General features: G+C 40.8%; 1 protein-coding gene across 1 annotated transcript; it reads left to right on the top strand.

Annotated features, from left to right (window-relative positions):
- Positions 1 to 3,532: 3,532 nt before the first annotated feature.
- On the top strand, positions 3,533 to 10,392 carry LOC137298468 (monocarboxylate transporter 2-like). Its single transcript, XM_067830742.1, has 5 exons — positions 3,533 to 3,750; positions 4,280 to 4,423; positions 4,664 to 5,458; positions 6,425 to 6,475; positions 9,938 to 10,392. The coding sequence occupies exons 1-5, from the start codon at positions 3,552 to 3,554 to the stop codon at positions 10,075 to 10,077; spliced, it is 1,329 nt and encodes a 442-aa protein (XP_067686843.1). The 5' UTR covers positions 3,533 to 3,551; the 3' UTR covers positions 10,078 to 10,392.
- The last annotated feature ends 3,655 nt before the right edge of the window (positions 10,393 to 14,047 follow it).

The following is a 14,047-nucleotide window of genomic DNA, read 5'->3' as shown; positions in this document are numbered from 1 at the left end:
AAATGTGGTAAACTTCGAACGTTGAGCTCGGTGAACAGAGGCAAGTTTTAACAAAATCTCTTGCCTAATGTGGGACCAATGGAGAACAAGCAATGTGTGACTAGTCAAGCTTACCACACTTTCATGAAAATGAAGGAATTTAAGTTTCTGTTCTCTTTTTTATTGTTAACATAATTCATGAACCGTATTTCTAAAAATAGATCAATTTCAGAGACTAGAATTCAGTCTAGCAAATCCCAGACCACGCTTGATATGTGTAGGGCGTTAACCTTTGGCACAATGGTCGTCACTGCATCCGTATTGTGAAATCCTTTTCCCAATGCGCGTACAGTGTATTGATCGGTCAACAGGGGTTTGTGGGATGCAAGTGCGGTATTCCATAGCGCTCCGTCAGGGCCGAGTCAATTTACTGTGGTGCCCTTAACATGAGTACTCAGCGGTGTGATAAGGTTGTTCTCATATTCCCTCGCATCGCCATACAGAACCTGGCGTCGTGCTGATGGAGCGGAGGATGGTACACGACTCTGTTTCAGGTGAGAGTGTGTCCATCTTCTCCTCATGTCTGGATTAAGTCAGTCTTTACAAATGGTACACGACTCTGTTTCAGGTGAGAGTGTGTCCATCTTCTCCTCATGTCTGGATTAAGTCAGTCTTTACAAATGGTACACGACTCTGTTTCAGGTGAGAGTGTGTCCATCTTCTCCTCATGTCTGGATTAAGTCAGTCTTTACAAATGGTACACGACTCTGTTTCAGGTGAGAGTGTGTCCATCTTCTCCTCATGTCTGGATTAAGTCAATCTTTACAAATAATACCCTATATATTATCGATATTGCATGTCTTCTCCCAAGGAAAAGGCAAAATAGTCTAATGTTTCACTGGACGAAACCTATTTAAAATATCCCCCATATGGGCTAATAAGGGCACGTATATCTTGTTCTCGATGTTATCCTCACAGTACGGTTCTCATGTCTGTTTGGCTTCTCAGTTCAAGCATCATGTGCACGTGGGTAGAACGAACCAGGACAGTTTGTTTTGATGTGGACACCAACATCTATTGGAAGCATGGTACATGGCTTGATGACGGAGCGCCGCTGTTTCCAGATTGGGTGTGACGTCACACTCTGATTTGCCTAATCAGGCTGTGGAGGCAATATTGATGAAGCTGATATATGCTGACTATTCACGGGCCAACTGTATCGCAAATAGGGTTGGGCAACAGAGAGAAAATGACCAGTCTTCTTGTATGCGAGCGAAGCCTGTCATGTCAAATATTTTACAGTCGGAATGAGTGAGAAAGAATGGTTTTACGTCGCTTTCAGCAATATTCCACCGACACCACGACTGGAGACCCCAGATATTGGCTTCACTCATTGTACGCATGTAGTGATTCGAACCCTGGCCGTCGGCGTGACGAGCGAACGCTTTCACCGCTAGGCTAGCCCACCGCATCTTCCCCAGTCGGAGCTGGTGACGACGTGTTCATGGTTCATCCGCAATGCTTCTTCTCGTTAGGATTATCAATGAATAAAGCAAAGGAAACGAAAATTAATTACTTACAAACCGACGAAAGGGACAAAACGCTTTATTTCCACAAGAGAGCTGCTAAGAGTCGATTGTACGATTTGAACTATGAGCAGGCGTTTATGAATCAATATCAGTCAGTTATGACAGCAGGTTTTTGTTTTACCCCGCTTGCGGAACAGGGGGCCATGTATTCAGCAGTGTCTGTACGACCGTACGTACGTCACGATTCTTGTTAACGCGATATCTCATGTACTGCTGTACCCAATGTCTTCAAATTCCGTATCAGCCTACACTGGGGAATTAAGCTGACACGAGTCGATTTTGGTGGCCTTGACCTTATTTTCAATATGACCACGAAACTTTTCACTTTTCGAACGTATGTTAATGCTATCTATCATAAAACATTGCAACCGATGTCTTCAATGTTGTCGTCAAACCTACACTGGATGATTATGCAGATACCGGTCATTTCATGCATCTTGTGAGTGACCAAAAAGTAAAAAGTAGTGAATATATTATAAACATTACCGTCCTTTAGCGACGGAAGACATTGCCACATTAGTGGCAAACACTTATTAATGAAAACATACCAATAGTTAGTTCATTTTGCCGTACTGAGTAGTGAATGATTATGTTTTGTTTTACGTCGCCTTTTGGCAATATGCAATATACAATATCACGGTTGGGGCTGCACAGATTGTACCTGTGTAGGTACGTTTCAACTGTTGACTACCCCTATCGCCCCCGTACCGTCTACATAACGCGTAAAGGTGTTTAGTAATACCGCGTTGAGTACGATTTGCCATTTTAATGAATATATTTCGGGGTTCGTAACTGATATTGGGGCAGTGGGGCAGATTAGCGGTTAAATATGTGTGGATTTAGAGAGGGTGTTCTGATAACCCACCCCCTCCTAAAATAACTATCTCCGCCCCTGTTGAGGCATTCGCTTGGATTCAATTCCCCACAAGTGTGAAGTCTGCTTCTCCTGTCGATCTATCTGTGATATTGTTTTCTTAATCACGCCATATTTGTTTACCAGTGTCCTTTACAAATGCTCGGGATGAACCACTCTGCTCCCGTTCAGATCTGCCTGATAGGTAAATCCATTTGCTTTGTCCTGTGTGAAACTGACACACGCTACCTTGAGAAACACGTGTGTCGTGTGGTATCAGGCAGACCTCCTTGCACGGGGTCAGCGCAGTTTGTTCAGCTGAACTTGCAACAGTCTCCAATCCAGCACAAGTCAGTATCAAAACTGCATCCCCAATAAGACACTCAGCAAACTGTCAGTAACAATGAAAGTCTTTGTCGGCATGCTCATACACAGGGATGCACAGATATTATTCGTGTTCTCAAATATAGAAACAAAAAACAACGATCAAGTCTATGTTTATACTGACGTAAGATATGGATCTTATTCACCGACACCTCAAGCAATGCCAACGACCAGATATCGTTTACCTCTCGTAGGTGTTCGTCAATGATGTGTTGGTAAGAATGTGGGTCATGACGGTCTATTCCTGCACTTCCCTACACACGCACAAGCATTGAACGGACGAACTTATTCAGCCACGCTTTGGCAAGTAAGAACCGTTTTCACTGCGTGGAGATCTTTTTCACATCTTGTACACTTTGTGATTGTTATTGTTGATGTGCTTGTGTGTCAGTATCGCAGGATGTGTGCATTTTATGTCAACCTGAACCCACAGCTGGCGTGGTACTCAGTGGTTAGCAAAGCACCAGTTATTGGCCTGGCAGCCTCCCAAGGATCTCATAAATCCTGTGATGCCGACCCCTTGGATCTTGCCCTCGCCTCCACAAGATGTCCGCTGCTGTTTCTTTCTCGCGTTGCTTATGTGCCTTATTTAACCATCAGCATACCCAGGGGGGGGGGGGGGGGGGGGGGGGCAACGGTAAGGTAAGGTAAGGTAAGGTAAGGTACCTACTGACAACATCTGTCTCGTTATGAACGTTGTTATATTTCCGCAATTTTCTATTGTCAGGTGATGACCTAAGTTTGTGATGGATCATCCCACTGACACTCCGCCTGACAGATGGCGCTGGGTGATAGTCGTTTCCACCTTCTTCTCCTTGTTCCTGAGCGGAAGCATGGGGTACATCACCGGTGTCATGCATGTTTCCTTAGAAGAAACGGGATTATACGGAGTTCAGGAGCTCGCATGGTTGGGATCGCTGTTCAACTGCATGTTTGCACTCACAGGTTTGGTTTACTTTTTGTTTGTATTTTTTAGTTACGCCGCACTTGGCAGTACTTAAACTGTATGATGTCGGTCTGTAAATAACTGAGTCTGGACCAGACAATTCAGTGATTCATATCATGAGTATCGATCTACACATTCGAGATATGAAAACATGTGTCAACCTTGTCAGCGAGCCTAACCACCCGATCCCATTAGTCGCCTCTTACAAGGGTTTAGTGAAGATCAGCAGCTCTAACCCGCATCTTCACGGGTGAGTTTATATCGACCGACGCAACTGGGATGCGATGACATGACCTAACCAAATCAGCAGTTCCGAACATCCGATCCAGTTAATGCCTCTTACGACAAGCATAGGTTGCTAAAAACTAATTCTTACCCGAAGCTTCACGAGTGAAGTATAGATTACACAAGTTGGATAGAATGATATCCGCCATCAGCGAAAATGGTCACCCGATCCCAGTACACTTCAACAACCATTGCGCAATATCCATTGGTAAGTCGTCCGTTAATAGTTGTCTTGTCTTTCAGGGCCAGCTGCAAGCTTTGTTATCAACATGTTCAGCTGTCGAGTGTGTGTGGTGCTGTCTGGGGTCACGTGTCTGATCGGGTTCTCCCTCAGTAGTGTGGTCTCCGATATACGACTACTGTTTATAACCTACGGCTTCTTAGCAGGTAATTTTCCTTGTGATTAAATGCCATTTCTTAATACTAGCAATGTGTCCACATAAGCACATCTCACATGACACTGAAGGAGTGACCTCTGGGTTCGTTCTATTCATTGACATCTCATTCATGCATCACATGAATATATGGCGTTGTTATCACAACCCTTTTCCTTTCTTCTTTTAAAACTAAATGTGCTCAAAATACACATATTAACAATTAAATGCTCTCTATTTTTTGCTTCCTCAGGTTTTGGTCGTGGACTGACATATACTGGTTCGCTGGTGATTCTAGGATACTACTTTCCTAAAGACAGCAGCCTTGTGACCGGACTAAGCACTGCCGGCGTCGGTGTCGGAATGTTTGTCCACCCAAGATTGACACAGGCCCTTTTGGACTTCTATGGTCTGGAAGGAACATTCAGATTGATTGGCGCCATATCATTCCAGACCTGTGTCTTTGGGTTCCTCATGCGACCATCAAAATTCGAGCGAGAGAGACAGCGTATTCAGAAACAGGGGAGGGAAGAGGATAGCCCAGAAACTCAAAATCGTTTCTTGAACTTTTGGAATACCTTTCTCACTGTGGTGATACAAAATATTTCCTTCACATTCATTGTCCTTGGCGTGACATTATTTTCTATCGGGTTCTCATCGGTCGTTGTTCTTCTGCCTGATTTCTACTACAAGAACGGTGCCACGAAACAAGAGGCAGCAATGGCCGCCTCGCTCACGGGGCTGGGTGGTTTCTTTTCCCGAACGCTGGTTGGAATCGGTGCAAATGATGCTAACATTGGCAAGATGGTCTTTTTCTCAGGCACAAATGGAATTGTTGGTACCTTGACATTCTTTATGTCGATATTTGTCAAGTCTTCGACAGGTCGGTACATATATGCCTTCCTGTTCGGAACCTACGTTGGTGGAGTATTTACCCTTCTTAGTCCGATGACAATGGACAGTATAGGGGTAAACAACTTCGCGTTTGGCGTTGGACTCATAATGTTCTTCGCTGGGGCTGGATGTCTTGTGGGGCCACCGACTGCAGGTAAAGAGATCTTATATAATACTTTTTGATTATGGGGACCCGTGATCATCCGTTCTAGAATTGATCTTCAGTAACTCTTGCTTGTCGTAAGAGGCGACTAACGGTATCGGATGGTCAGGCTCGCTCACTTGGTTGACACGCCTCATTGTATCCAAATGTCGTGGAATGATTGATGTACATGTTGATTATCACTGGATTGTCTGGTCCAGACTCGATTATTTACAGACCGCCACCATAGCTGGTATATTGCTGAGTGAGTTTGTGTTTTGGCACTAGGCAGAGGAAAAGATGATGCAATGTCCGATTTTATCACATGTAAGGAATTGCACTAACGCTGTGAAACACACTGGATCAAATTACAGTTTCATCGAAATTTCAAGAATACTGTGAAAACCAAATGAATCAAACTTAATTTGAAGAGGGGGTGATCGCTAAACATTAACAGACACACACTAAAATTGGAAGAATAACTTTACATATCTTCGGACCTCAGCTTCAGGTTGGTAAAACAGAAAAGGCTGTACTGAGAAACAAAAAGGACACTATTTAAACGATATAGAAAATGAAAAATATGATGAGCATGCTTTTCAGTTAAACTGGAACAGGCTATTTATCAACCACGATGTCACAAGCTAATACAGAACGCCAGGTATGATTCCCATGCATCGGTGATAGAACAATGTAACCAACATCTGGGATCTCAAAGCACTGCTGGTTATATTACCATGTCTCCCAGAGCATAACCGGCTATTATTACTGAATGCATTTAACCCATATGAAGCTCAAACTGATGTTTTATACACAGATACATAATCGGTATTTCTATCGAAGGTAAGTATTATGTACATGAATTCTGAATGTTGGAACGATTACTCAAATTCCCTTTGGTAATGAATGTAAAACAGTATTAATATCGCTTTATGATCCATATTTATAAATTTTATGTGTAACATTTGCCATTTCCAGTCGTTATATGGAAAACCAGTGGAGAATATCTCACAGCGTTCCTGTTTGCAGGTAGGTTCAGGTGTATTTTATTTAGTGAAGGTTATGAACATAAATATCACATCCTGATCATAAACTTCAAATTATGGTTACATTTCTGTGTGTTATTGGCGGCAAATCATTCTCGCTGAAATTCTACTTAAACACCTTTTCAGTTTCATCTTGACGTGACTGTTCCTGTTACAATGTTACTTATACAATGTACCGTGGTAACACAAGGGTAAGGTCAACAAACCCACTCCCTCTAGCATAGTGGGTAATTATTAAAGCCTTCGGTCATCATGTTGAATACCCAGGTTCGATTCCTCACCTGTACAATGTGAGAAGCCCATTTATGATAGTATCCCTCGCCGTATGGTTATATTGCCGGAATATTGCTAGGAGCTACGAAAATGTCAAGGCGTCAAACTCTACCAACAGTATGGAGACTGCAGGACTACTGGTTGTTACCCCTAAGCTTGTTGCTTACAGTTTCTTCAAACGGCTGAAAGAATTCAAAAGAGTCAAGGCAGGCAGACTAAATGTAACTATGTAGGGCTCACGGAAGAGTCAATCCACACGTTTGTTTAAGGAACAGATGCATGTGTGTGTTTTGTTTCGCTGTTGTTGTTGTTTGGGGTTTGTTTTCATCATAATATGATGAAATATTAAATCGCGAGTTTGGGGAATTGGCTCGCTTGGCAAGAGGTATGACTAAACCAACCCACACACAACACAACACAACACAACACAACACCTGAGTAAAAGAAACAGGGATTTTAAAACCCGCAGTCACAGGATGATTTTTACATCATAATTCAATAGTAATCTGTAACAATATACTTATCAATCAGCTTTCAAAGAACATAAACATTATACGTAGATTCATTATACATACTACAATAATCACGATACACATTCAAAAGTATACAACGTAATGTCATTGTTAAATGCTCTACACATCCAACCAGAGGGCGTTTATACAATCTACACAGTTACAAAAAGGCATAGTATTCACAACGTTGTACAATAGATAAAATATGTCAAATACAACCTAATAGATGTTCATGCAGCACAGACAGCAAGGTGCTGATAACGCAATGTACGGCACACTTTATACAATCCACAATAGTCACAAAACAATGTAAAGTTAAACGTTATCAAATATACAATTCAGAGTAGTTGGAACTACATTTAATGACGCCACGTTTCACATAGACCTAACAGTTGTGCCAAGGGTCGGAACAATAGGTAAAGTATTGTCATAGTCTTAAAATCACCATAATTAGACCATAATTATGGTGATCATATTTCAATAATACCTTGCGTATTTACAGCAATATTTTATTCAACAATCAGAAAACATTCAGACTTGCGGACCACGTAACTGGCCGTCACACATAAGTAAGTTTAAATTATGCAACTCAGTCAAGCGGTCGCTACGCTATGGTTGTGCCTCGGGCCATAGCATGCAGTGCATGACCGGGTGCAACGTCATTGTAAATAGCTTATGTCCGTTGCGTTGTGATATGAATGTGGTCAGTGCACTGTATGAAAAAGACATAATTGCAATTAGTATACCAGATGTGGATTACAGCTACAGTATTTGGTAACTTTAAACTTCCACAGAAGGCCTGAGTCCCTAAATGTACAATATGCTGAGTCCAGTAGCAGACACTTCACTCTGCTACGAATAAAGACTCAAGGGACTCAGCAGCCTTCTCTCTGTTTTTAAGGTAAGATTGTATTACTGCACTAGTTAAAGTCTTGCAGTTATATTGTGTGCACTCCACTTATGTGTTCTACCCTTTTCAAAGCCTTAACCGTACTTGTATATAGTTCAGTATACAACAAGGCAACATAGATGCAAATAGTGTGTTTATATATGTAGATATGAGTCTGTGAGTTCAATTGTACATTGACTGTTGATATGCCAAGTGAAAGACAGTCATTAAACAGTATGCATGAGTACGTGTACATTGTGGTAAATACCCGCGGGTAACCTCACGTAAATACCAGCTCATGCGAATATTGGCTATGATACGTCTATCATACGGTTAAGCATTTACGGTATTGGAATAATACAGTATGTAAAATACATGTACATGTAAATACATCAGTAACGCTAGAATGCCGTAAATGTAAGTGTCAGCAGTCCCTGTATGATATACATTAGCTAGAATAAGACATAATAAATCCCTGTCTAGTATAATACACAATTTACTTTGCAATTGCACAAACGTATTTGTTTTAATAACCAGTAATGCGCCGTAACGCGCGATTCAGATATTTGAACTGTACCAACTCAGTCGTACAGCTTTCGACCAAGTAACAGTACCTCTTTTATGTCGCTAATTTTATATTTGATTGTTAGACATCTACTGTATCTACCGTGTATATTATTGTTTGAAATCTCTTTCTGTATGTAATTTCTCACTCTGCTACGAATAAAGACTCAAAGGACTCAGCAGCCTTCTCTCTGTTTTTAAGGTGATGGCCGAGTAGTCAGCTCTGCCAAGTTAATTCCCCCCAATATCTTGTCGTCATTGTGACGTAGCCCAGGTCTGCATATACCAGACCGCCAAGCTACGTCAGTATCAACACTAGATTACAGATAATTCCGAACAGCAATAGTAACGATTTGTCAAAGTAGGAGAAAGTTTCTTACCTGAGTAAAACAGGGAGTTTAATACCGGCAGTCACAGGATGATTTGTGACTGCACATCCCTTTTTTATACGTATTCCAATTATCATTGCTAATCCCATTTACTGATGAAACTGACGATAAGGTTGGTGTTGTGAACTTCAGTTGCTATATCTTAATCCTATTGCCTAATTCAGCTGACGATAAGATGCCTACTGCGCAGTTAAGCTACTCTATCTTGACAAGAATACATAAAGATTTTGAAAAACGTCGGTGTTGATGAGTGAAGTTCACACTGAATTTGATTAGCCTATCTCTATCTGCCGATCATACAAGATACTGGTCTCGTACGTTCGTTATCAGTGTGACCCATGGCTATACACGTACTGTCAGAAAATATTCAGAAATACTGTGCGTTTTCGCCAAGTTAATCAAAAGGTTCCAGAACGTAATGAGAGAAGGATTGCGACGGCATATGAAAATGCAAGAAATATGTTTATCCCATGAAACTGTGCGTGCGTGTGTCTAAAAAAGGAATTCCAGGTGCGGCCGTGCAATCTTGTTAAATCATTCTAAACATGAGCTGGATTCCTTTCAATAATATTTCTCTTAAATCTTCAAAAACCGCGTCACATTCAAGCGGCCGCAAACCAACGTCCCTGTATCTTCGCTATTCGCGCTTCGTTTGCGCCAACTTGCAAGGTGGTCTGTTGTACAGCAGAATACCGACACATTTATATATCGGAACGTGAATGTGCATGATTACCATTCCATGTTACAGGGATTGTGAAGATCAGGGTTAAAATTGATTTTCAGTAACCCATGCTAAACTCACTCACACCATGTTTCAGGTTTGGTGTTCCTGGGAGCTGCTCTATGTGGCTTCCTGTCCGAACTGTTCAAGAAGATACGTCCTCCCCAGGTGGAAAGTATCACCGAAAAGCCTCTGTTGACTGTAACCACTCAAATTCAAGAGGAGCACAACAGTTAACGACTGCGTGGATTAATTCCCTGTTTGCTTGGAAATTCAGAACCTGGGGGAATCTGCAAGTTATCACTTGGGGATTTTCTGATGCATAAAGGGCTTGCAGGGAGGGAACATTATTGTACATGTGGTTCAGGGACTGTGAGACAGGCTATGGGTGAATGAAAAATGCCTTGGTAAATAAGAGACGAACAAGAATGTCTGTCAAGTATGAACTAGTCTGTCATACAGACCCTGAAGCAATTTTATCCAGAAAAGATCAAGCAAAGTGTGGCAAGTCTAGATTTGGACAGCGAAAATGAAGTAAGACTTCTTTTCATCATACTTTATTTTTTAATGTGATCATTTTTTTCTGCAAAATAAGTTAATTTAAGGGAGTAGTTGCTAGTCTAAGAATGAACATGGGACGACGTTAAAAATTAGGCAAAGTTCAAAATACCCGCCTGTCCGACCGGACAGGATGAGTGATTTTCAACCTGGACTGCCAGATTCTCAAATTCACGTGCTCGACGGTCGGGTTACATGTAGACGTGAACATAAAGATATCCACCATGTTTCAGAATAATTAAGCATTAGTAATTCACTTGTACATAAAATTGATGGATTCCAGTTGGATGATAAACTACGTCGCTTATCAAACCTAAATTATTTGCGAGCAGGTAAGTTTTGGTCAGGGCTGGCAAGTTTTGGGGAGTTTCATACTCTGCGTTACAGTATGAGTGTTATAGTGCAAGACTACACTGCATGGTTTATGGGGCGGGAATATGTAAGGATGTGTGAAGTAGTGTTTTGAAATGAGATAAATTACCATGATGAAATGCTTGCTGCTTGAACGACTGAGCATAACGTAATTAAGATGGAGATTTATTGCCAGATATGGTGGAGGGCTAGGTAAGAATTTGTGAAAAATGTAGAGAAATTAGACAAATCAACATCTTCAGATTGTGGGGGTTTTTACTTGAAAACAAGTACATGACTGAAATGAGAATGAATGTGAACTATTTAAAAGAGTGAAAAGAACAACATACTACTTTTTCGACAGATTCTTACACCCACGTATGGGTGTATTATTCCTGACTGCTGCCTTGAACAAAATATGTCAACAAACAAAATGCTTGAAGAAACACATGCAAACTGTCAGGATGTGTTCCCTCGAGTGCAAGACTCAAGCCCCTGACAACAAAACATGACTGGGTGTTCTAAGGTGCCAGTGACACTGCACACTAAATTTATTCATTTGTTTGCTGGTATTTTTGCGTAGTAGGTTGTTGTTAACATGTGAAATTAGCCTTCTTTGTAGGATGTCTTTAAGGCCTCAAGATTTCGCAGGAGGGTGCCATTTTGACGAGAAGACCTTCAGCATTCTAAATAGGGCGGCGTTATTATCACATGACTTTTGCACTTCCTGGAAGGGTGCTGTTATTATGAGACCTTCAGTCTTCCTGGAAGGGTCCCGTTATTATGAGAAGGCGTTCAGTCTTCCTGGTAGGCTGCTGTTATGAGAAGACCTTTAGCCATCCCGGTGTTGCTATAATGAGAAGACCTATAGCCTTCCTGGTAGGATGGCGTTATCATGAGAAGATATTCAGTCTTCCTGGTAGGTGCCGTTATTATAGGAAGACCTATAGCCTTCCTGGTAGGATGCCGTTATCATGAGAAGTAGTATAACCAATGGGGATACGGGACCACCCACATATAACCCATTAAAGAAAAAACTATTCTTCCCTCACTCATATTAATTTATAAACCCCATGACACGACTACTTTCATCTCCCCGATATAATCTTCTAAAAATGTACCTCACAGTCTTAGTTAGAGGAAGACTCTTGGGGAACAGCCCACTCCCATATAACTCATGGAATAAGAAACTATCCTTTCCCCCACTCATATTAATTTATACCCCATAACACGACTACTTTTCAACGTCCCTGTAAAACAGTCTCTTATCTCAGTGAAAGACTGTTGGGAAAACCTGACTCGGCTACTTCCCTATAAAAACATTGAGGGAATCAATCTGAAACATTTACTTCAGCGAAACAGTTTAACGTGTATCTACGATTATGTCCTTTGTTTTCAAAATAAATGCTTGTCAGGCTTGTATTCCTTGTTTTATATATATATATATATACATATATTTCTCATCCTCACTTATAGAAGACCTTTTCTTATGATCTTCTATCATGTTTAACTTTGATTCAGCAAGAATTCTAATTTCATGTTTCTTTGCTTTGCGATTCAATTTGCAGGATACAAATTTAAACAGCGACCCAGCTGTTCCTGTCCCAATAGCTGCTAATTCAAGACCTAACACCACCGATGCGGCTATGACAGCTGTCAACAATCCAACTCCTACTGCTCCTAATCCCATGCAAGCTACCATTAGGGTGGTATCAACACCATCTACGTAGGTTAAAGCTCTTTAGTATTTCTTATGTAGTGATGCCTGAATATCATGCTCTTGTTCCAGCTGATGTTCTATTTCACATATCTGTTCAAGTCGAAATCCATCTACACTTCCCTTTATATTTCCTTCTTCATCTACAGCTGGATACAACCCCATTCTATTTGTCTATAATATAGTTTATAAATTATCATTTAATTATCTGTCATTTAAATTTTGATTAATATATTTAAAGCCTGTAAGGTTTACATTATCGCACAGGTAAATGGGTGAGATATTAATAGGTGTGTTTTCATCTACAATACAAACAACACCGAGGCTTATTGATGGTTGAAAGCCTTGTCGTATTATAATTTGGCAATGTTTATTCTCATGTCTTTTAAACCAAATTACTCTAAGACCATCTAAACGTATTCTTGGCTCTGAAATCTCTACTAGATATACGTCTATAATTAATGTTGTGTATGGTTTCATACCATAATTTGAATCACGTTGGTAATCGTATATACTGTGAATGACTAAACTGGTATTCAAGTTGACTGGAGCTAACATGTTGCCAGTGTGACCTGGTATTTGTAAAACCTGTATAGAATTATATTTTAAGTGATTAGAGAACGTGAGAAGGAGAAGTAATTTTGGAAATGAAATCATTTTGATTAAAAAAGATGTAAGGGTTGGTTAGTGTTACTTTAATTAACCATTCAAGATCTGTAAAATCTGCTAGTGGCATTCGTTCATACATGTTACCTTTAAAGTATAAGAGGTACAGGGTGTCTTCCTTGAATCGCTTTGTGGCTCTTAGATCACCGAGTGTTTCATTGGAGTGATGGCTTACCATTCTTTATAACTGTTAGAAAATAGTTGTTTTTCTGGTAATGCCTCAGGTGTTAACTTCAAACCAATTTAATTTATGTGCTCGTATAGAAAAATCTTGGTTAGAGATATAGTGCCTTCCACTATCACTGCGATACCTTGCAGACTGGTGTGTGAATCACCCCCATCCGCACGTAAACTGAGCAAACGCAACCCTGGTGTTTCTTACCCCACCAGAGTTTGATTCCTTTCATGATCTCAATATCGCTGTGCGATGGTTTACCTAGGTAAACTTGGATGACCAGCATGGAATTATCTGGTAACCAACGGTAATACCACATTCTCCATGAGTTTACACGACAACATGTGGGCTGCTATATTCGAGACTTGTGAGTTACACTGCATCTTTCTGATGGGACGTGATTCCATTGCATATGACTTTGTTTAGGTGGCGGTGTTTGTTTTCCATGAAAACGCATGGGGAACTTAGCGTTATGTTGAGAATTCAGGTGATTCCAGATGGTAACATCATTCACCTGTTGTCGTCAGTGAGTATTAGATAGTATGGTTTGTTTTGATCAAGGTTTCTTGTTCTGTCAAAGTCTTGTAAATCAAACAATTTCCTACCAAACAAAGGGTATATTCTCCATTCCTCCGAGTCGTTGCGAAATACAGTCATGCCCTCTTTAACCAAACACTAGTGTTTTCATTGAAATGAAATATTTACAAAGAAACAGCTTTCCAGGCTTCTTTCACCGTCCA

The sequence above is a fragment of the Haliotis asinina genome, chromosome 10 (assembly GCF_037392515.1).
Source record: "Haliotis asinina isolate JCU_RB_2024 chromosome 10, JCU_Hal_asi_v2, whole genome shotgun sequence".
In the NCBI taxonomy this organism is placed as follows: domain Eukaryota; kingdom Metazoa; phylum Mollusca; class Gastropoda; order Lepetellida; family Haliotidae; genus Haliotis; species Haliotis asinina.
Note: the sequence above shows the minus strand (reverse complement) of the source record. Positions and strands in the feature narration are given on the sequence as shown.

Excerpts from the sequence above, each read along its gene's own strand:
- LOC137298468 (XM_067830742.1), top strand. The coding sequence starts at position 3,552 with ATGGATCATCCCACTGACACTCCGCCTGACAGATGGCGCTGGGTGATA. Across the intron at positions 3,751-4,279 it reads CTGCATGTTTGCACTCACAG|GGCCAGCTGCAAGCTTTGTT; the intron begins GTTTGGTTTACT and ends CTTGTCTTTCAG. Across the intron at positions 5,459-6,424 it reads TGTGGGGCCACCGACTGCAG|TCGTTATATGGAAAACCAGT; the intron begins GTAAAGAGATCT and ends TGCCATTTCCAG.